This window comes from Somniosus microcephalus, chromosome 8 (assembly GCF_052327205.1).
Source record: "Somniosus microcephalus isolate GS21.2 chromosome 8, FLI_Smic_1.0, whole genome shotgun sequence".
Lineage (NCBI taxonomy): Eukaryota > Metazoa > Chordata > Chondrichthyes > Squaliformes > Somniosidae > Somniosus > Somniosus microcephalus.
Window position 1 is genome coordinate 10,846,906 of NC_140994.1, and position 22,992 is coordinate 10,869,897.

Here is a 22,992-nt window from a genome sequence, read left to right on the forward strand (position 1 = left end):
GAATGGGTACAACGCAGGTTCACTGGGATGCTACCTGTTACGAGACAATACAAATACGAAGACTGGAAAAATTGGGTCTACTTTTGTTAGAACAATGAAAATTACAGGGCAATATAATAGATGTATTCAAATTTATGAAAGGATGGGACAAGGTAGATCGAAGACTTTTACAGTAATTCAGGGGTCTTGAATAAGGGGCAATAGATGCAAGAGATTTAAAACTGAGGGCAGGACAAGCTACTTCACACAAAGTTGTGTGGCTGTGAAATTCACTTCCAGGGTTAGTAGTTGAGGCAGAAACCAAATCACATTCAAGATTAGATTGGATAGATGGGCGATGGGATAGGGAACAAGGCGGGTAAGTAGGATTAGGGCTATTTGCTCACATGGAGGGTAAATGCCAACTTGGACTGGTTGGGCCAAATGGCCTGGTTGTGTGTTGTAAATTCAATGAAGCCTGAATCCAGGATCAGGACATTTTTTTTGAATTTGCTTATGGGATCTGGGCGTCGCTGGCAAGGCCGGCATTTATTGCCCATCCCTAATTGCCCTTGAGAAGGTGGTGGTGAGCCACCTTCTTGAACCGCTACAGTCCGTGTGGTGAAGGTACTCCCACAGTGCTGTTAGGGAGGGAGTTCCAGGATTTTGACCCAGCGGCGATGAAGTCATGCACCATCCTGACTTGGAGGGGAACTTGGAGGTGGTGGTGTTCCCATGCGCCTGTTGCCCTTGTCCTTCTAGGTGGAAGAGGTCACAGGTTTGGGAGGTGCTGCCGAAGAAGCCTTGGCGAGTTGCTGCAGTGCATCTTGTAGATGGTACACACTGCAGCCACGGTGCGCTGGTGGTGGAGGGAGTGAATGTTTAAGGTGGTGGACGGGGTACCAATCAAACGGGCTGCTTTGTCCTGGATGGTGTCGAGCTTTCTGTGTGTCGTTGCAGCTGCACTCATCCAGGCAAATGGAGAGTATTCCATCACACTCCTGACTTGTACCTTGTAGATGGTGGAAAGGCTGAGGGGAGACATTCACCGCAGAATACCTAGCCTCTGACCTGCTCTTGTTGCCACAGTATGTGCGTGGCCGGTCCAATTAAGTTTCTGGTTAATGGTGACCCCCCCCCGCCCAAGCCTGAACGTCATCCAGTTCTTGTTGCATGCGGGCATTGACTGCTTCATTATCGGAGGAGCTGTGAATGGCGCTGAACACTGAGCAGTCATTGGCGAACATCCCCATTTCTGACCTTATGTTGGAGGAAAGGTCATTGATGAAGCAGCTGAAGATGGTTGGGCCTAGGACACTGCCCTGAGGAACTCCTGCAGCGATGTCCTGGGGCTGTGATGATTGACCTTCAATCACCACAACCATCTTCCTTTGTGCTAGGTATGACTCCAGCCACTGGAGCGTTTTCTCCTTGATTCCCACTGACTTCAGTTTTACTGGGGCTCCTTGATGCCGTACATAGTGGCAAAGCAGCCACAGATTCCCTGGAGGAGGGCTCCTCACTCCATTTTACTTCAGTTATAAAATACCCAAGTTTAATACTGTTAGATTTGCTGTGTAAATGCACCTAAAATTGGAATCAGCCAATCTTTCATCACGTAAAGTTTAAATCCATAAGTGTCAGCCTTGGCTCAGTGATATCACTCGCCCTCTGAGTTAGAAGGTTGTGGGTTCAAGTCCCACTCCAGAGACATGAGCACAAAAATCTAGGCTGACAGTCCAATGCAGTGCTGCACTATCGTAGGTGCAGTCTTTCAGATAAGACGTTAAACAGAGGCCCCGTCTGCTCTCTTGGGTGCACATAAAAGATCCCACGGTACTACTTCGAAGAGGAGCAGGGAATTCTCCCCTGTGTCCTGGCCAATATTTATCTCTCAATCAACATCACTAAAACAGATGATCTGGTCATTTCATTCATTGCTGTTTGTGGGAACTTGCTGTGCACAAATTGGCTGCTGTGTTTCCTACATTACAACAGTGACCACACTTCAAAAGTAATTCATTGGGACCTCCTGAGAATGCAAAAGGCACCATAGAAATGCAAGTCTTTTCTTTTCCATATATTCCCATCAATTTGCTGATATCTCAAGGATTAGGATTTGATATCTGATTCGGATTTACCCACCAATGTGACATTTCAAGATTTAAAAAAAGATCTGCCCTCCCTATTAAAACCAATACATTGAAGCAGAGCATACCAGCGAATCAAGTATAAGCACAAACAAGACAAAGTTATTTGATTTGGAGGGCCGAGTTAGCAAGCTGGATTCCCAATGTTGGCATTCTGTGGCTCAGTGGGCAGCACTCTCGCCTCTGAGTCAGAAGGTTGTGGGTTCAAGTCCCACTCCCAAGACTTGAGCACAGAAATCTAGGCCGACACTCCCAGTGTATTACATTGAGACAAGACAAATAAGCGCAAACCAGACCGAGGTGTTTGACTGACCGACCCACACACACACACTGAGCCCTGGTCCAGGGGGGAGGCCAGCAGCCGTTGCCAGGGTGACAGGGCCAGGCGGCGCCTCGCCATCCACCTGCAGCCTCCTCCTCCTTCTTCTCCGACAAAGACAATAGATAATCGGCTCTTGATTTTTCCCCCGCCATCCCTACCTGTGGCCAAGTCCTGGGCCGCGCCGTCCTGCTGCCCGCTGACGAACTCCTCCACTAGAGCCACCACACCGCCGCCGGCCGCCATCTTCACTGGCCCCAGCGCGCAGGCGCACTCCCAGCCGCGGCGGCCACGTGATGCGGAAATAGAAGGCAAAGCGGAGACGGGCGCGCGCCCCCTCCCCCCGTCACATGATCAGGGTCACTCTCCTCAGTCAACAACAACAATAACTTGTATTTACAGAACGCCTTTACAACAACAACAATAACTTGTATTTATATGATAGCAAAATACTGCAGATGCTGGAAATCCGAAATAACAACAGAAAATGCTGGAAAAACTCAGCAGGCCAGGCAACATCCGTGGAGAGAAAATAGAGTCAACGTTTCAGGTGAAAACCCTTTGTCAAGACTAAATTTCATTTCCTGTGCTTCTTTAGTCTTGACAAAGGAGTTTCCACCCGAAACATTGACTCTATTTTCTCTCCACGGATGTGGCCTGCTGAGTTTTTCCAGCATTTTCTGTTGTTACTTGTATTTATATAGTGCCTTTAACATAGTAAAACGTCCCAAGGTGCTGCACAGGCGTGATTATAAGACAAAAAATTTGACACCGAGCCACATAAGGGGAAAATTAGCAAAATACTGCTGATGCTGGAAATCTGAAATAAAAACAAAAAATGCTGGAAATACTCAGCAGGTCAGGCAGCATTCTGTTTCTCTCTCCACAGATGCTGCCTGACCTGCTGAGTATTTCCAGCATTTTCTATTTTTATTTAAGGGGAAATTAGGGCAGGTGACCAAAAGCTTGGTCAAAGAGGTAGGTTTTAAGGAGCATCTTAAAGGAGGAAAGAGAGGTAGCGAGGGGGAGAGGTTTAGGCAGGAAATTCCAGAGTTTAGGGCCCAGGCAACAGAACACACGGCCACCAAAGGTTGAGCGATTAAATTCAGGGATGCTCAAGAGGGCAGAATTAGAGGAGTGCAGATATCGTGGGGAGTTGTGGAGCTGGAGGAGATTACAGAGATAGGGAGGGACGAGGCCATGGAGGGTTAACATAAAAGGGAACCCAAAAATCTTCTACCGGCATGTAAACAGTAAGCGGGTAGTAAGAGGTGGGGTGGGGTGGGGCCTATTAGGGACAAAGAAGGTGGGGTGGGGTGGGGCCTATTAGGGACAAAGAAGGTGATAAATGCTTAAAGGCGCAGGGCAAGGCTAGAATACACAATGAGTACTTGTATCGGTGTTTACTAAGGAGGTGGATGCTGACAAAATATCGATGGAAGTGGAAAAGGTAGAAGCAATGGAAGGGGTGAAAATTGATAGACAGGATGTACTAGAAAAGCTGGGTATGCTTAGAATGAATAATGGTGTGGAGATGCCGGAGTTGGACCGGGGTGGACAAATGTAAGAAATCACACAACACCAGGTTATAGTCCAACAGCTTTATTTGAAATCACAAGCTTTCGGAGCGCTTGTGATTTCAAATAAAGCTGTTGGACTATAACCTGGTGTTGTGTGATTTCTTAGAATGAATAAGTCGCCTGATCCAGATGGCTTGCATCCCAGGTTGCTAAGGGAATTGGGGGAGGAGATAGTGGAAGGGCTTGCCATAATTTTCCAATTTTCCCTAGATGCGGGGGAAGTGCCTGAGGATTGGAAAGTGGCAGATGTGACAACATTGTTCAAGAAAGGGTGCAAGGACAATCCTAGTAACTACAGGCCAGTCAGTTTAACATCAGTGGTGGGTAAAGTTTTAGAAACAGTAATCATGGAAAAATTAATGGGCGCTTGGAGGGGTTTAAGCTAATTAAGGAGAGCCAACACGGATTTGTAAAAGGCAGATCATATTTAACTAATCTAATTGAATAATGAAGGGAATGCAATGGATGTTGTCTACATGGATTTTCGGAAGGTGTTTGACAAAGTACCATATAGAAGGCTGGTTAACATAATTGAGGCTCATGGAATAGGTGGGTCAGTGGCAGCTTGGATAAGGAATTGGCTTAAGGACAGAAAACAGCGAGTTGTGGTAAATGGCTGTTTTTCAGACTGGAGGATGGTAGACAGTGGTGTTCCGCAAGGGTCAGTGCTGGGGCCACTGCTTTTTTTGATATATATATAAATGACCTGGATATTAGAATACAGAGTAGAATTTCTAATTTTGCCGATGACACCAAACTTGGGGGTGTGGCAAACAGTGAGGATGATACCAATCGACTGCAACAGGACATAGAAAGGCTAGCAGAATGGGCAGCCAAGTGGCAGATGGAATTTAATACAGGGAAGTGTGAGGTGATGCATTGCGTCCAGTTCTGGTCACCACACTTTAGGAAGGATGTGAAGGCCCTTGCAGAGGAGATTTACCAGAATGGTTCCGGGGATGAGGATCTTAGCTACAAGGACAGGTTGGAGAAGTTGGATTTGTTTTCATTAGAGCAAAGGAGGTTGAGGGGTGATTTGATAGAGGTGTACAAGATTATGACGGGTTTGAATAGGCTAGACGGGGAAAGCTTGTCCCACTAGTTGAGGGTACAAGGACTAGGGGGACACAGATTTAAGGTTTTGGGCAAGAGATACAGGGGAGACGTGAGGAAAAACTTTCTTACGCAGCGAGTGATGAGGACCTGGAACTCGCTGCCGACGGAAGTGGTGGAAGCGGAGACACTCAATGTTTTCAAGGGGAGACTGGATAGGCACTTGAGCTAAATAAACTTGCAGGGCTATGGGGATAGAGCGGGAGAATGGGACTGACTGGATTGCTCTACAGAGAGCTGGCACGGACTCGATGGGCCGAATGGCCTCCTTCTGTGCCATTATGACTCTATGAGTAGGCCATCCGGCCCCCTCGAGCCTGGGTTCAAGTCCCGCTCCAGAGACTCGAGCACAAAATCCAGGCTGACACTCCCAGTGCAGTGCTGAGGGATCCGCTGCACTGTCAAAGTTGCCGCCTTTCAGATGAGACGTTAAACCGAGGCCCCGTCTGCCCTCTCAGGTGGACGTAAAATATCCCCGGCCTCTATTTTGAAGAAGAGCGGGGGGCTCTCCCCGGTGTCCTGAGGCCAATATTTATCCCTCAACCAACATCAGTAAAACAGATTATCACATTGCTGTTTGTGGGAGCTTGCTGTGCGCAAATTGGCTGCCGCTTTACCTACATTACAACAGTGACTGCACTTCAAAACAAAAGTACTTCATTATCTGTGAAGCGCTTTGGGACGCCCTGAGGTGGTGAAAACCGCTATAGAAATGCAAGTCTTTTTTTTCTAGAGAAATGCAAGTCTTTTTTCTCTTGGAACAATCGCCTTAGCAACAACAAGCGTTCGGTTGCTAAGGGAGGGGGAGAGGTACGTAGTCACGCACGCACGCAGAGCACGTACGTCGAAGTGAGGGGGGAGAGTTCCCCCCACCGGTAAGTCGCGCGTATGCGCATCAACCCGCCGCGGCTCGGAGCGTCAGTTGGGATGACGTCGCGGCCCGGAGCGTCAGTTGGGATGACGTCGCGGCCGGCTGACCCAGAATGCGCCTGGCCGCGGAAGTTGGCGCAGGCGCTGTGGGGGCGGAGCCGTGCGAGCGAGCGAGTTGGCGCATGCGCCGTGGGGGCGGAGCCAGGCGAGCTGGCGCATGCGCCGTGGGGCGGCGCCGTGCGAATGGGCGCATGCGCCGTGGTGGCGGAGCCGGGCGAATGGGCGCATGCGCTGTGGGGGCGGAGCCGGGCGAGTTGGCGCAGGCGCCGTGGGGACGGCTGGTCGACGTCGCTCAGGTGCCAGGTGGGGTGGCAGGTTGTCGAGTGGCGCCGGCTCGGCAGGTCTCTTTTTTTTAGTTGTTGTTGTGTGTTTAAAATGGAGTGAAGGAACTTTCTCTTTTAAAAAAATATATAATCGACGTTTTTTCTTCAAAAAAAAGAGTAGTCTCTCTTTCGCTTTAATGAACGGGATTGTGAAGCGATGAGAGGCCGAGGCGTCTGTCCAGTTATCTCTTTCAGCAGATCCAGTGGGTGAGGGGCGAGCGGTTGCCCCTGGTTACGGCAGCTACCTGGGCAGTGAGAGTGAGTGTCCGGGGATCGGGGGGGGGAGGGAAGGGGAGCTGTGCTTCCGCACTGCCACTGAGCTTGGGACAGTTCCCTCTAAACTTTCTGGAGAGAGAAAGGACAATATCATTCTCCAGGAGTTTGGAGAGGAGAAGGGTGGGGGTGTCTCAAATCCAGTTGATGAAGGGCGGCGGGGGGTTGGCAGCCAGTCTGTGCCACAGTTCAGGTGGCTTGCCGTGAAGCGGGTGAGACGCACCTGGGCCAAGGGCATCCTTGATGGGAGGCTGCGTGGGCACCCAGCGCCGGCAGCAGCATCAGCAGCATCGCTCCGGGAGACGGAGTGGCAATGGCAGAAAAACAGGTAAGGCAGTAGAGGAGAGGGATAACTGTAAAATGATTATAGTATACACCGATCTTAATGGCACGCGATTTTTGTTTCCCCCCTTGATGATAATTTTAGTTCCAGCCTTTTGTAAGTCGGCTTGTTCCAGCTATGTGAAGTTCTTTTTTTCCAATGGCTCTGTTCGCTCCCAAGTTAGTTATATTTGCTATCTACTGGATCCAAATGGTGCTTTACTGACTTAATTTTAAAAAAAATCGATGTTTAAAACTATTAACTGGCTGCTTTTGGAAACGACTTCCTTTTGAGTGTCTCTTACATGGCAGGACCCATCTAATAACTAATGTATTAATATTAGATTATGTCTATGTCTGCACAGATCCTGGCATCATTGTGTCTATTGCAATTTCCGTGAGGGTGGGGGCTTGAGGTTTTATTGTAGCCATCCTTATTAGTCAGTCTAATTAAAGTGGGGTAAATTAATTGCGCCATTTTTCTTGAGCCTTTTTTCCTTTTGCATTCTTCTTCCCCACACACACACACACACACGTTTGTGTTTCCAAAGGTTTATTTTGCTTCCATCAAGGCCAGTTTAGCTCCCAGGTGGGCACAGAGACTGGTGTGCAGATCTTGCGATAGCAGCTAACCTGGTATCAGAATGCTTTATCGCTGTGTGCATTCAATCTTTGTTGCACAGCTCGGCTGAGCACCAACAAATCTGGCCCCTCCAAAATAGTCAAATTCAAACAAGAGTCGTCTTTGGAATTCTAATTGTGTTTCTTGGTGTGCAAGTGAAAGCTTTACGTACCCTGAACGGTTAGGGTTAAAAATTTTTAGCTGCTGTTGTAGCTGGAGTATGATATTCTTTTCGTGTGGAGTTAAATTTAACGCCAGCCTTGTTTGCCAAAAACATTTTTTTTTAAATCTCTTTACTTCAATAAGAAGTGAATTTAATGCTTTATTAACCAGAGTAGTTAAATAGTTCTTTGTTTTGGTCAGCTGGATGGCTGACATTTGTGTCAACTCATTGTTTAGGTCAGATTGCAGGAGACTGGCGTATATGAATGGGCTTCCAGTATTAACACTAAATCTGGTTCTTTTATCCCAACAGGAGAACATTACCCAGTTTTTCATTGATCTATGATTGTGTCTGCAATAAGGCGATCGGATTTAGTAATGTGAATGTTAGGAGCTGGCAAGCCTCCAAACTAAAATATTTTGAAAACAGTTTCCATTTGCCTGCAATGGAGGGCAAACTCTCTTCCTATAAGAACAGACCCCACTTATCACAGCCGCAGTTAAATTGATAGTCAGCTAAAATGTTTCTGCAAGATGTTTAATTGTAATCGGGGGCAGCATTATTGGGAGTGAAGCAGCAATACTCTGTCGAAGAAAATTCAGCACATTTTGCATGGTCCGTGTTTACACATTTGCAACATATATCTGTATAATGCAGATTTATTTTTTCAAAGTTAATGCTTAGTTCAGTTGGACACATTTGCGCATTGCTTATTGAGGTCTTTTGGAATTGGGTCAAGTACAGCTGTTTACATTTTTGAGAAATCTTCATTCGTAAGGTTTACACATTACAGAAACTGTTCCTCCTTTGCAAAAATACTGTACTCCAAGGAATATGCCATACTAGTATTTATCCTGAAATGCTGGATAAAGCCTTAATAAGCTTGTGCAGTATTTAAAATGGTTACTGCAAGGATGAGGAACATGCCACCTTCTGTATTGTGTGACATACAGAAGCAACTGAATTGAGGGCACGTTTCTCAACCTGGTGGTTCAGTGTAAGAAAGACGTGGGTAATTTGCACCAAAGAGGTGAACCGAGAGCTTTAATGTGGTCTAACGGATTGATCCTGATTTAGCAATTGACTCTGAACTTCTGCATATTGGGACACTGTCTCGTGAGCTCCACATGCATGACAAATGGTGTATGAGCTACGCCTCTGATTCTCTTCAAGATTATTGCAGAATGCAATGTGGTTGACTCTTAACTGTCCTCTGAAATGGTCGAGCAAGTCACTCAGTTGTACCAAACTGCTACTGCAGCTGTACCTCAATGTACGGTTTGAGACTGGCAGGAGAGATTTCTTCTGTATAGCAAAACCATAAACACATTTACAAGCATCATATACTTCACTGCCTAATATTCCAAACAAGCCAGAGACGCTGAGCTAAATTCTTGCAGGTACTGGGGAGATAGTCATGCATGATCTGTTACTGAAGGGCCTCATTAATTATAGTTGAGGGATACTGTAATTGTATAGCTTAGCCTTGAAATAAATGCAAGGAAAGTTTTTTTTGGTGTGAGGCAGGCTATTTATTTATGCAAAAACAGCCTTCAGTTCTTGGTAATACACAAGTTCATTCATGTCATTTTATTAAAGGATCATATACTGAATGTATCCATGTATAATGTTTGGAAGGCCCTCAGTTTAACAAATGCCATTATACTTGCATATCCTAGTTCATTTACATAAGACTTTCACTGTTCGGTTGATTAGTTGGTGGCAGGTCCTTTATCTGCCCCTAGCAAAGTGCTGGCCCAGACACGATTGGCTGAATAGCTTTCTTCTGTGCTGTAAATCATAGAATCATGGACATTTTCAGCACAGAAGGAGGCCATTCGGCCCATCGTGTCCGTGCTGGCCAAATAAGAGCTCTCCAGCCTAATCCCACTGTCCAGCTCTTGGTCCGTAGCCCTGTAGGTTACGGCACTTCAAGCGCATATCCAAGTACTGTTTAAATGTGATGAGGGTTTCTGCCTCTACCACCCTTTCAGGCAGTGAGTTCCAGACCCCCACCACCCTCTGGGTGAAAAAAGTTCTCCTCAACTCCTCTCTAATCCTTCTACCAATGACTTTAAATCTCTGCCCCCTGGTTATTGACCTCTCTGCTAAGGGAAATAGCTCCTTCCTGTTTTCTGTCCATCTAAATGTCTATGGCTCTATGACCTCACTCTCTCAAATTCCCTCCCTTAACTTCTCCACATTGCTACTTCTCTTTGCCTTTCAAAGTTTTAAAGCCACTTCAAAATCTGTCTTTTTGACTGTGATGTTTCATAATTCTTCTGCTTCTGCTGCTCAACTTCTGTTCTTGCGTGCAGTACCTTGGAACATTTTATTATGATTAGGATGCTAAATGTAAGTTGATTTGCCGTCTGTTGGAAAGAAAATCAATGATAAATCTGTCTTTTGAACAACTGTGCATTCAAAACCAACTTGGATCATGTTGATGCAACCTTTAAAGCATGTCATGCAGTTTGTTCCTAGCTGCCTTGGTATTGCATCAGCTGGGGAAGACTAAATGATGATGGTGTGGTAGCTCATCTTTGTGATTGCTATATGGGCAAGAGGAATTAGATGAAGAGCTGACTAAAAAGCTGAGGTGGGAGAGGGGTAAATGAAAGTTCAAGCAACAGATGCAGCGTGGAGGAAATGGCGAAAGCTATTTTTTAATGGGCCTGCTAACACTTTAGGGCTTCTCGAGACCTGAAAAATTGTACACCGTGCTGGTACCTCACTGATCCAATAACTATTAACCCAAATCTGTTCATACATTTGTGCAAAATGTTGCCACAGGGAACAATAGAAGGAGAATATATAAAATAATTCAATATTGTCCCAATCTATACTAGTAACAATAATGTAAAGTTGTTTTACCTGAAGTTTTTGGGAGAAAGAAAAGGGAGAACTTTCATTTATATAGCACATTTCGCAACCTCTGGATGGCCCAGCGCACTTAAGATGGTTAACTAGAAGTTTCAGATTTCCAGAATTCATCTGCCCTTCAACTAATATAGGATCTCTTTGACCAACATTATTAAGTTTGTGAAACTGTGCAATAGTGTTGTGCTTCTGTATTTACCCATTGTTGTAAATGTATACTGGTGACATGTGTAAGATGTTTAGAATGGATTCCAATCTGAACCAAGTTATCTAGCAACTTTTTTTGCCAACAATACCTCCACCCATTTTCTGCTGCCCATATCTCTGCTGACGTGCTGACTCTTGTGGAGTACGTGGGCACCTGGCAGTCCCTGGTACTTTATCCAAGTAGCCATGCTTCATGTGCAAGTCTTGACAGGGGTGTGGCAGTGGTGGTGATTATAGTGGGCTATAAGATCCAAGAGTGCCATGCATCTGCTGCGATACTGTTCCTCCAGTGCATGCAACCCCTCCTCTCCCCCCCCGGTACTTCGTTCAAGTAACCACACTTCGTGTGTGAGTCCTGCTGGCATGGGGGAGGGAACCTAGTGGTTACAGTGCCCCATCAGAGCTTCAAGCACCGTGCATCTACTGGGGGCAGCACACTTTCAGTATAAAAGTATCTAGGATGATACTTGTATATTGTGACTGTCTTTTTTTAAATTAAAATTTGCAAACTGCAGTGATTGCTGGAAATGGCTGACATAGTGACAGAGGGCACTATTCCCCAAGTCATTGCAATGGTAACCCTTAATTGTAGGTTTGGAACCTAAAATAATAATTCTTGTAGTTCTCTTGACGTGGAATTTTCAATGCCTTTTTGTGCCTCTCCATGTAAAAATCTGGCATTAAACATTGGTCAGTGGTTCCTAACTGTGAATTGTTCTGAAGTAGCTTGTTAATTTTTTGGCTGATTGTTTTTTATTACTTCCTTCACTTTTAATGATTTTAGCTTTAGTTTTTATGCAAATATTGGTAAACTTTTTTTCCTCAGTCTTCCAGTGTAGCATTTTTTTTAGTGTGAATTTGGCACCATCCAATGACACGAGCCAAGTTGGGCTCTAATCTTGGCTCAACGGGGCATATATAAATTATCTTCCAGGTCTATGGCGAGTCATGAGGACGTGGTTAAGTGGACAAGATGAAAAGCCTAAAACCGTGACTCCATGTCAACAACTTGGGGGAGAAATTCATTGTAGCCCCGTTTGGGGCGCTAACTTTTAAAAGTTGAGAAAATTAGCGCCAGGCGCTAACGTTTTTCAGCTTTAAAAAAAAAAAAAAATCGGTTTTGCGCTCCAGGAAGGAAGTGGAGCGCTAAATCAAGCATTCCACTTCATTCCTGGAGCGCAGCAGGCGGGGCGGTGGTTGTGCAACGCTGCACAATGGGCCATGCAGTGTTGGAAGGCTCCTCCCTCCCTTAAAGGGAAGGGCCATCGCTGCAGGCTCTGCAAGGGGCAGCACGGTGGCATAGTGGTTAGCACTGTTGCCTCACAGCGCCAGGGACCCGGGTTCGAATCCAGCCTCGGGCGACTGTCTGTGTGGAGTTTGCACATTCTCCCTGTGTTTGCGTGGGTTTCCTCCGGGTGCTCCGGTTTCCTCCCACAGTCCAAAGATGTGCGGGTTAGGTTGATTGGCTATGATAAATTGACCCTTAGTGTTAGGGGGATTAAATACGTGGGGTTACGGGGATAGGGTGGGATATGTGTCGGTGCAGGCTCGATGGGCCGAAATGGCCTCTATCTGCACTGTGGGGTTTCTGTGATTCTGTGAAGGGCAAAACTTACCTGGTCCCCCACGGCAGCCACGATCTGGTCCGATCAGCCTGCTGCACTGCAGCAGAGTGCCGGGCTGATCGATGGCTGGCGAAGAAAGAAAGAAAGAAAACCGGACAAGAGCGTTTCAGATATTTTTTTCACCTACCTGTGCCACCTCGCCTTTAATTATCGCCCCCGAAGCGCCTGGCCTCCTGATAAACACCTCCTGCAGCTGTCGGTGTTTTCGCCCGGCGATGCTGCAGGGGGCGGAAATGAATTTCGGAACCGGTGCGACGTGCAGCCGCATGACGTTACGATCTCCCCACAAATCGGCAGGTGAATTTCGTGGGCGCCAAGTACATCGCCGCGCCCGGGCGGAAAGTCCTTAGCGCCCCATTATCGCCCCCAGAGGCGCTAATGGGAGACGCTAAGGCACCAAATTTCTAGCCCCTTGAGTACTAAATTGAGTTTTCAGTTTTGATGCTTATTTTTTTAACCTCACGTTTCTTCCCAACTGTGTCATAACTGCTAATGTTAAGTCTGGCAGTGACTGGTTAACATGTATTAAACAACCCTGGATCTAAAACCTGTTTTAGTTTTGAAACCACCAGTGTTGTAGCCACCCTTCCCTCACCTTCACATGGTCCATCTCCGACACTTCTCTTCCCTTCCTCGACTTCTCCATCTCCATCTCTGGGGATAGGTTATTGACAAACATTCACTACAAGCCCACTGACTCCCACAGCTACCTGGACTACACTTCCTCCCACCCCGCCTCCTGTAAGGACTCTCTTCCATTCTCCCAGTTTCTCCGTCTCCGCCGCATCTGCTCTGACGATGCCACCTTCCATACCAGTGCTTCCGACATGTTTTCCTTTTTCCTCAACCGAGGATGCCCCTCTACAGTGGTTGACACGGCCCTTTACCGTGTCCATTCTATCTCCCGCACTTCTGCCCTCGCCCCTGCCCCTCCCTCCCGGAACCACGATAGAGTTCCCCTTGTCCTCACCTTTCACCCCACCAGCCTCCACATTCAACAGATCATCCTCTGCCATATCCGCCATCTCCAGCGTGATCCCACTACCAAACGCATCTTCCCCTCACCTCCCCTTTCAGCATTCCGTAGGGACCGCTCCCTCTGCGACACCGTAGTCCACTCCTCTATCACCCCCAACACACCTTCCCGTGCAAGCGCAGGAGATGCAACATATGCCTTTATACCTCCCCACTGTCCAGGGCCCCAAACACCCCTTCCAGGTGATGCAGCGATTTACTTGTACTTCTTGCAATTTAGTATACTGTATTCGCTGCTCACGATGTGGTCTCCTCTACATTGGGGAGACCAAATGCAGATTGGGTGACCGCTTTGCGGAATACCTCTGTTCAGTCTGTAAGGGGGACCCCGAGCTCCCGGTGGCCTGTCACTTTAATTCACCGCCCCACTCCCACTCTGACCTCACCGTCCTCGGCCTCTTGCATTGTTCCACGGAAGCTCAGCGTAAGCTCGAGGAACAGCACCTCATCTTCCGATTAGGCACTTTACAGCCTTCTGGACTCAACATAGAGTTCAACAATTTCAGATCATAACCTGGCCCCGATCATATATATATTTTTATCCACACCTTTTGTTCTGTTCTTCTCTCCCATAGGGCAGCTGTCCTTCACTCTGCCAGCGCAATTCACACTTCACCTAGAGCCATCCTTTATTCCTTAACCTGTCCCATTACCATCTCCGCTTGCCTTGAATATCTCTCAATGTCTCTTAATCTCTCCTGCCTTCTGTCCTATCACTGACCTTCCCTTTTGTTCTTTCATCCCCTCCCCCATTTCCCAGCCCCAACTTGCTTTAAAATCTGTTCCATTTCCTGCTTTTTTCCAGTTCTGATGAAAGGTCATTGACCTGAAACGTTAACTCTGTTTCTCGCTTCACAGAAGCTGCCTGACCTGCTGAGTATCTCCAGCATTTTCTGTTTTTATTTCAGATTTCCAGCATCTGCAGTATTTTCTTTTTGTATTAGTGTTGTAGCTATGCCTAGGAGTTATTCAAACTGCTTTTCTATTGGGTTTGGTGGGGTGCTTATGTTGCTCGTGTGTCTCACACAGCTGGATTTGCTGAGACCAGCCACTTTTTAAAATGCAAAATTGAAGGCCTAGAATGTCCCTGGTTTGATCTCTGGTCTATCATGAGTTAGTTGATCTTTAGCCAAAGTAGCAGTTGGCACACCAATGGGGCAAACTGAGACAAGGTTTACATTACTGACCACTGTCCTGAAGACCCTGCTGCCAAATGTTGTGCAGACTTCAGTCAAGGATAGGATTAGGCTGGGCTGTGATGTCCCCACAGCTGAATAACTTACCGAGACATCCTATCTCCGCTTGCATGTGTAAAAAGAAAATACGGCCACATGCGCAAGGTCTTTGGGGATAACCAACACATGTAAAACCATAATCCAGTGAGGGGCGGGGGAAATGGTAGGAAAAAAGATTTAAAAATTGTCACCAAGCTTGAATGGTAACACAGTGTACTTGAATTGTTTTTTTATTTGTTCAAGGGATGTAGGTGTCATTGGCAAGGCCAGCATTTATTGCCCATCTCTAATTGCCCTTGAGAAGGTGGTGGTGAGCCGCCGCCTTGAACCGCTGCAGTCCGTGTGGTGAAGGTGCTCCCACAGCGCTGTTAGGGAGGGAGTTCCAGGATTTTGACCCAGCGACGATGAAGGAACGGCCGATATATTTCCAAGTCAGGATGGTGTGTGTGACTTGGAGGGGAACTTGGAGGTAGTGGTGTTCCCATGCACCTGCTCCCCTTATCCGTCTAGGTGGAAGAGGTCGCGGGCTTGGGAGGTGCTGTCGATGAAATGAATGCCTGTGTGTTGTTCCATAGAGTGCTCGGATGTAGGTTGTGCTTATAACTACTGTACTGTAGCAAGTTAATTGATGGCCCTAGAGAGCCCTGCAGCTTGAGCACAAGGAGCGAGTACCACTCCAGGCTGTGCATTAGTGTTGGATAAGGAGAGGGAAAGATTTTTCTGAAGCCCTTTGACGGATAATGATTACCTATTGAGATTTCAGATACTGTATTCCTTATAATGTATGGAGTTTACCATTCACCAATACTCAGTAGCATTGGAGAACTTGGCAGTTCTGTACAGGGAGGCAGTGGCACTTCAGGCTGCGCTGGTGGACCATTTTGTATCGGGGAGTTGCTGATTCAAGCTCTCCGCTGGGAAGGTGTGTGTATGTATACACGTTTTCTCTGAATCTTCCTGTTGAAATACCGTAATAGGCTTATTTTTCCATGGAATCTTTTACATTCACCTGAACAGGCAGATTTAACGTCTCATCCAAAAGTTGAAATAAATATAGCTTTTAAAAGAAGAACTGTACTAAAATTTCACAAAATAAATCTGTATTTATTGCTCTGTCTTTTTAAATTAAATTTATTCTAAAAACTATTTCAAGGCTCATTAACAAACAGACGCTTGTTTATTGAAATCTACCCTGCTCCCGATTCTTTTTAGATGGAAGATTTATACTTCAGCATATCTTTAACCTGGAGCAGGGATGAAATTCGGCTTGTATTGTGCCGATCCACGCTGCCTGTGCTCTGTCAAACGTGCCTTTAATGCTGCCTCTTTCTCTGCCAAAAAGTGATCTATTGGAGAAAGGGGTCTCCTGATTATTATTGTCGCCAGGGTACGATCGGTAAAATTGCCCTTAAGCCAGTGAATTTCAATTTTTGTGTTAATATGCTTCTTATAATATCTTTAATTCATAATTGGTCCCACCCCTGCCACTGTTAGTGACAGATCTGTAACCACTTGTGCTTCACCCGAGTATTGTACAGCTTAAAATACTCTCTGGACACAAGTTTGGGAGAACAGAACCCATTTTTGTACTTGCTGAATATTTTTCAGACTATTTACTAGGGAAACCTCACAAGCGCAACACTATTTTGCAATCTAAGTGACAACACTGTCATAAATATGTATAGAGGATATATGACGAGGAGTACTATAATTGCTGCTCCACAAATGGACTAACCTGATATGAACTAACTTAAGGTCTTGAATATGTTGTATCCACAGCTCCTTGTTGATGTATTTTATTTGTACCACAAGCAGCTGGTGTAAATCTCAATTTTAGATCCGAGCTGACTCCGATATTGAGATTGGGGAGTGGTTCTGGTGGTGATGCTGCTTTTTTTCCACCAACTCGTGTCTTTTGTGAAGTATGAAAAAAAAAATTGCACAATATGAATATTATGTACCAGAAGGCAATTTAAGGGGTGTCACAAATTGCAAAAGCTCTTGTGTGTGCCATTTGATGCCAGATATTGTCGCTGCTTTCATTTTCTATCACAAGACTTTCATTTTAATTCTGTGCTTATAACTAGAGTGTGCGCGCATATATATGATTTAATTTGGTGACTGCTATAGCTTTTGGTATGAGTACGCCATTTGCTCCTGTGCTATGATGACACCCGTGAGCGTGTATTACAAGTATTGTGACCTAAGCAAGCGAAAGTTTCTCAGACTGGCAGGTGAGTCGTTGGGTATGATGTGAAAAGATGTTTTCTTTCCCTCCTTTACCCTACCCCCCAGCCTCCACTGCTGTTGCTTTCTGTTCTGGTAATCGTACAGAAAATAAAATAAAGAAAATGTGAAAATAAATCTTATTTTTTTTCTTGATGCCCAATCATGACAGAATAAATGCAGTTGCCTAATATCTGGGTTCAGTTACCTGGCAGTGACACACAAGAGTTTCAGTTTGAGGAAAGCACAGGAGGGCTTCACACACATTCTCTAGAGGATGTGAATGTGACTTCCTTCAAGCCACTTCATGGGATTGGGGAACGGAAACTCGTAAATGTTCTGCTCTTGCAGTTCCTGGAATCTTTCAGAATCTGCAACTGATGTTTAGAGAATAGTTCTTTGTCGTCATGTTTTGTAGGTTTCCTGGAAAATCGCTTTCAGTAAATTACAATTCTCAGCCGTGTAATTTTAGTCTGTTGAGGGAAAAGAGCCCCTGCCCCAAAATCCCACTGAAATCAGAAGGCTTTCGATAAGGTCCTGCATAAGAGATTAGCGTGTAAAGTTAAGGCACGTGGGATTGGGGGCAAGGTATTGACTTGGATAGAGAACTGGTTGGCAGACAGAAAGCAAAGAGTTGGAATAAACGGGTCTTTTTCCGAGTGGCAGGCAGTGATTAGTGGGGTACCGCAGGGATCGGTGCTAGGACCCCAGCTATTCACAATATATATTAATGATCTAGACGAGGGAACTAGATGTAATATCTCCAAGTTTGCAGATGACACAAAGCTGGGTGGGTGTGTGTGTTGTGAGGAGGATGCCGATAGGTATGATTTGGACAGGTTGGGTGATTGGGCACAAGCATGGCAGATGCAATATAATGTGGATAAATGCGAGGTTATCCACTTTGGTGTCAAAAACAGGAAGGCAGATTATTATCTGAATGGCAATAGATTGGGAGAAGGGGAAGTGCAACGAGACCTGGGTGTCCTTGTGACCAGTCGCTGAAGGTAAGCATGCAGGTGCAGCAGGCGGTTAAGAAGGCAAATGGTATGTTGGCCTTCGTAGCGAGAGGGTTCGAGTACAGGAACAAGGATGCCTTGCTGCAGTTGTACAGGGCCTTGGTGAGACCACATCTTTAGTATTGTGTGCAGTTTTGGTTGCCTTATCTGAGGAAGGATGTTCTTGCCATGGAGGGAGTGCAGCGAAGATTCACCAGGCTGATACCTGGGATGAAAGGAATGACGTATGAGCAGAGATTGGGTCGATTGGGCTTATACTCGCTGGAGTTTAGAAAAATGAGAGGGGATCTCATTCAAACTTATAAAATTCTGACAGGACTGGACAGACTAGATGCAGGAAGGATGTTCCTGATGGCCGGGGAGTCCAGAACCAGGGGTCACAGTCTAAGGATAAGGGGTAAGCCATTTAGGACTGAAATGAGGAGGAATTTCTTTGCCGAGAGAGTAGTGAACCTGTGGAATTCTTTGCCACAGAGGGTGGTGGAGGCCAGTTCATTAAATATATTCAAGAAGGAGTTGGATATATTTCTTAAAGCTAAAGGGATCAAGGGATATGGGGAGAAAGCAGGGACAGGGTACTGAATTTGGATGATCAGCCACGATCTCATTGAATGGCGGAGCAGGCTCGAGGGGTCGAATGGCCTACTCCTGCTCCTATCTTCTATGTTTCTATTAAATGGGTTAACCTGTTGTCTTCTTGCATCTGGCACTTGGTTTCATATCAACCCAGGCCAGTGGGTTGAAGCACTCTCCTCTTTGGCTGTAAGTGTGCTATGTGAAGTTAATTTGACCAGTCTCAATCCAATCAGTTCCTAGATAGCAGGGGCCTAGAGCACAAACTGCACATAATTGGCATTCTTGCTCAAAAGATGATGTAGGAAATGGAATGTTTCAGAGCAGTTTTTCAGAGGGGGAAGGATCTTTGAGGCAGAGTAAAGGACACTGTGTGCACCTTGCAGTGTACCTTATCTCTCTGAACTTGATGCTGACATGAGCATAGTTTCCCTGTAGGAACAGGAGTAGGCCATTCAGCCCTTCGAGCCTGTTCTGCGATTTTTAGATCATGGCTGATCTGTACCTCAACACCCATTTACTCGTCTTTGTTCCATATCCCTCGACACACTTACCCAACAAATATTGATCGATCACCGTCTTGAAATTTTCAATTGACCCAGCATCCATAGCCTTTTGAAGGGAGAGTTCTGGATTTCCACTTTCCTTTGAGGAAAAAGCGCTTCCTGACTTCACTCGTAAATGGCCTAGTTCTGATCTTAAGATTATGCCCCCTTGGATTCCCACACCAGAGGAAATTGCTTCTCATAATCTACCCTATTGAATTCCTTTATTTTAAACTTTTCAATTAGATCTCCCCTCAACCTTCTAAACTGAAGGGAATACAAGCCAAGTTTATGCAACATGTCCTCATAACTTCACCCTTTTAGCATCACTATTCTGGTGAATCTGCACTGTATCCAGAACAACATCTTTCCTGAGGTGAGGTGCCCAAAACTGAATGAAATACTCCAGATGGGGTCTGGCCAAGGCGCTGTACAACTGAAATATCACTTCCTCCCCTTTGTGTTCCAGCCCACTTGTAATAGAGGTCAACATTCCATTAGCCTTTTTTTTATTGCTTTTTTTTGGTATGTTTACCTGTCAGAAAGACAATATAAATGTAAGTAGTTGTTGAGCTTCCCTTTTTGATTACTTTTTGTACCTGTGCACTAGCTATTATTGAATTGTGTCCTTTTCTCTCACCATTAAGGAAATAATCTGATTTGTCTTTCTTGGATCCAAAATGCATAGATGACCTCACAGTTCCCCACATTGAACTCCATCTGCCACAGGTTTGCACACTCGCTTAATCTGTCTATGCCTCATTCCTACTCATCTGCATCAATTACTGTGCCTTCTAACTTGGTGGCATCTGCAAACTTGGATATACAACTCTCTCTCTACCTTCATCCAAGTCATTGATGTATATGGCGAAAAGCTGAGGCCCCAGTACAGATCCCTAGGGAACACCACTTGTCACATCCCACAAATCAGAGTATGTTCCCTTTATCCTACTTTCTGCCTCCTACTTCCCAACTAATTACCAACTTGTGTCAAAAGGCTTCCTCCAATTTCATGCGCTTTCGTTTTTGCTAATAATCTCTTGTGCGAAACCTTATCCAATGCCTTCTGGAAGTCCATATAGACAACATCCATAGACACTCCTTTAACCGCCATGTTAGTGACCTCCTCAAAAAAATTCATCTGGACACGACATACCCTTCACAAATCCATGCTAATTCTCTTTGATCAGCTCATAGTTGTCCAAGCACTCAGTCACTCACTTTCTGATCGATTCCAGTAACTTCCCCACAACTGCTGTTACACTGACAGGTCTGTCGTTTCTTGGATTCTCACTCCCTCCTTCTAAAATAATGGAGTGGCATTTGCAATTTTCCAATCCAGTGGCACAATTTCCAAATCCAGAGAGCCGTGGAAAAGTATGACTAATACATCTGCAATTTTTTCACCTATTACCTTTGATAACCTTGGGTGGAAACCATCAGGTCTTGGAGATTTGTCTATCTTGAGTCCCATTATTTTCTTCATTACCATTGTCTTACTTGTATTAAATCCAATAATTTCCTCCTTGACTTATTTTTAGGTTACTGGTTGTATTCTGACCTCATTCTCTACTGTGAAGACGGGTACAAAGTACTCATTTAACAAGTCTGTCATTCCCTTATTATCCATTGCAGTCTTGCCTGCACGGTTTATGATGTGCGCACATTGCCCTTTACAACTCTATTTTTATTAACTTTTACTGTTATCTTTGACATCTTCCTGCTAATCGGCCCCCAAAAAATGTGAGTAATCAGGTTTGACTTGCTTTTGCTCCACCCCCATTGAATTTGCTATACAACTATCTGGCTCCTTTAGTGTATTGGACCCAGCCTCCAGTTAACATATATACAGGGCCTGGTATGTTTGAAGTGGTGTATTCTTGGTTTGAGAGAATCACTTTAATACTAATTCAGACAGAGTTTACCCATGCTGATCAGCATGAATGACTTCACTCTGTTTGGCTCAGTTGGTAGCACAGTAATCTAAGATGATACCAGTGCAGTACTAGTGGCGGGTGAGCACGGTGGCATAGTGGTTAGCACTGTTGCCTCTCAGCGCCAGGGACCCGGGTTCAAATCCGGCCTCGGGTGACTGTCTGTGTGGTGTTTGCACATTCTTCCCGTGTTTGCGTGGGTTTCCTCCGGGTGCTCCGGTTTCCTCCCACAGTCCAAAGATGTGCGGGTTAGGTTGATTGGCCATGATAAAAAAAATTGACCCTTAGTGTTAGGGGGGATTAAATACGTGGGGTTACGGGGATAGGGCTTGGGTGCGATGGCTGTCGGTGTAGGGACCGGGTGCTAGGGTTTGGATGATCAGTCATGATCTCGTTGAATGGCGGAGCAGGCTCGAGGGGCCGAATGGCCTACTCCTGCTCCTATCTTCTATGTTTCTAGGGGATTGCTGTAATGTTGGAGGTGCTGTCCTTTAGATGCAGTAGGTTTACTTGAAAATCTGTCTGTTCTGGTGGATGTGACATCATTTAGAAGAAGAGCAGGAGGTTCTCCCAGTATTCTGGCTGACATTCCTTCCTCAACCAGCATCACTTAAAACAAATGAACTGGTCATTCGTCTCATTGATGTTTGTGGGATCTTGCCTTGTGCACCATGTCTACTGCATTTGCCTACATAAATCACTCTAGTTTCAAAGTAATTCAGGGCATTTGTGAGATGTGATACAGGGCAAGTGTATCAAGGGATGTGGAGCAAAGGCAGCTAAATGGATGGAGTTGAGGTACAGGTCAGCCGTGATCTAAGTGAATGGTGGAACAGACTTGAGGGTCTGAATGACTTACTGCTATTCTTATGTACATAAATGCAAGTTTTTATTATTTTTTTAATGGCTGTGGTTCGTGCAGTACAAGTAAGCTCTGTTTCCATTTGTATGAAATCGACCCTTTCTCCCACCTCTCAGCCCAAACCTATAAACTTATCGGATAAGACAGTGAGATAAGTAAAAGCAGATGAGAAATAAACCGTTGTAGGAACGGAGGTTCCTAACGAAAAGACTGAGTTCGACTCAGGCAATCAAAACAACGAACTTTAATGGAACAAAACAGGTTTTAACTGGAAACTGCTGGAATACATCGAATACAGGTCGGCTCCACGAGGACGGCCCCTGCAGTCCTGTGGCTGACGTCCTGACGTCATCCCCTTTTCCCACCAGTCGGGGATCACGTGATGAGCGGCGTGACGTCATCACGTTTTAACCGCGCTGTTAAAGCAACCACACTCTGTACAGTTAAACAGCATAAATAAAGGTACAGACTCAGACTGTAGCTAACATGTTGTTAAAGGGATTATGTACAAACAATCTGAGTCCTTTGGTGGCTCCGCCACACCATCAGGGAAAGCAAATACTTGCTACCCAGGAACTTAATGAAATTCTGGTTGCAATTTAGTGTAACTGCTTTTTTCATTAAAGTGTTTGAGCAATTTCTACTACTACTACAACAACAACAACAACTTGCATTTATATAGCACCTTCAATGTAGAAAAATGCTCCACAGAGGCGTAATCTGAAAAAATGGGCGCTGAGCCAAAGAAGGAGCTATTGGGAGATGTGACCAAAAGTTTGGTCAAACAGGTGGGTTTTAAAAGAAGATCTTGAAAGAGGAGAGGATGGCGGAGGGGCTCGGGAGGGAATCCCAGAGCATGGGGTCCAGGCAACTGAAAGTATAGCTGCTGATGTCGGGGCAGAGGGAAGGAGGCATGCACAAGAGGCCAGATTTGGAGGAACAGAGTTCTGGGAGCATTTTCTGTTGTTATTTTGGATTTCCAGCATCTGCAGTATTTTGCTATTGTACTAGAGTTCTGGGAGGGTTGGAGAAGGTTAGAGATTTCTCCAATCTGGTTTTTGAAATGGAAGTGCTAATG

The 22,992-nt window shown here is 45.6% G+C and overlaps 2 protein-coding genes across 3 annotated transcripts in view; one reads left to right on the forward strand and one right to left on the reverse strand.

The window, feature by feature from the left end:
* Positions 1 to 2,716, reverse strand: part of mms19 (MMS19 homolog, cytosolic iron-sulfur assembly component) — an 82,065-nt gene extending 79,349 nt beyond the window's left edge. The window contains exon 1 of the mRNA XM_085994236.1: positions 2,610 to 2,716. Within this exon, the coding sequence (XP_085850362.1) occupies positions 2,610 to 2,694 (85 nt within the window). The 5' untranslated portion in view covers positions 2,695 to 2,716. The remainder of the gene's footprint in view (positions 1 to 2,609) is intronic.
* Positions 2,717 to 6,283: 3,567 nt separating this feature from the next.
* The window catches only part of ubtd1b (ubiquitin domain containing 1b), a 108,982-nt gene continuing 92,273 nt past the window's right edge, over positions 6,284 to 22,992 (forward strand). The window contains exon 1 of one of the 2 annotated variants that reach the window (XM_085994238.1): positions 6,284 to 6,412. In XM_085994238.1, the coding sequence (XP_085850364.1) occupies positions 6,298 to 6,412 (115 nt within the window). In that variant the 5' untranslated portion in view covers positions 6,284 to 6,297. Of the gene's footprint in view, positions 6,996 to 22,992 lie in introns of both variants that reach the window. The other variant, XM_085994239.1, reaches the window with a different exon arrangement.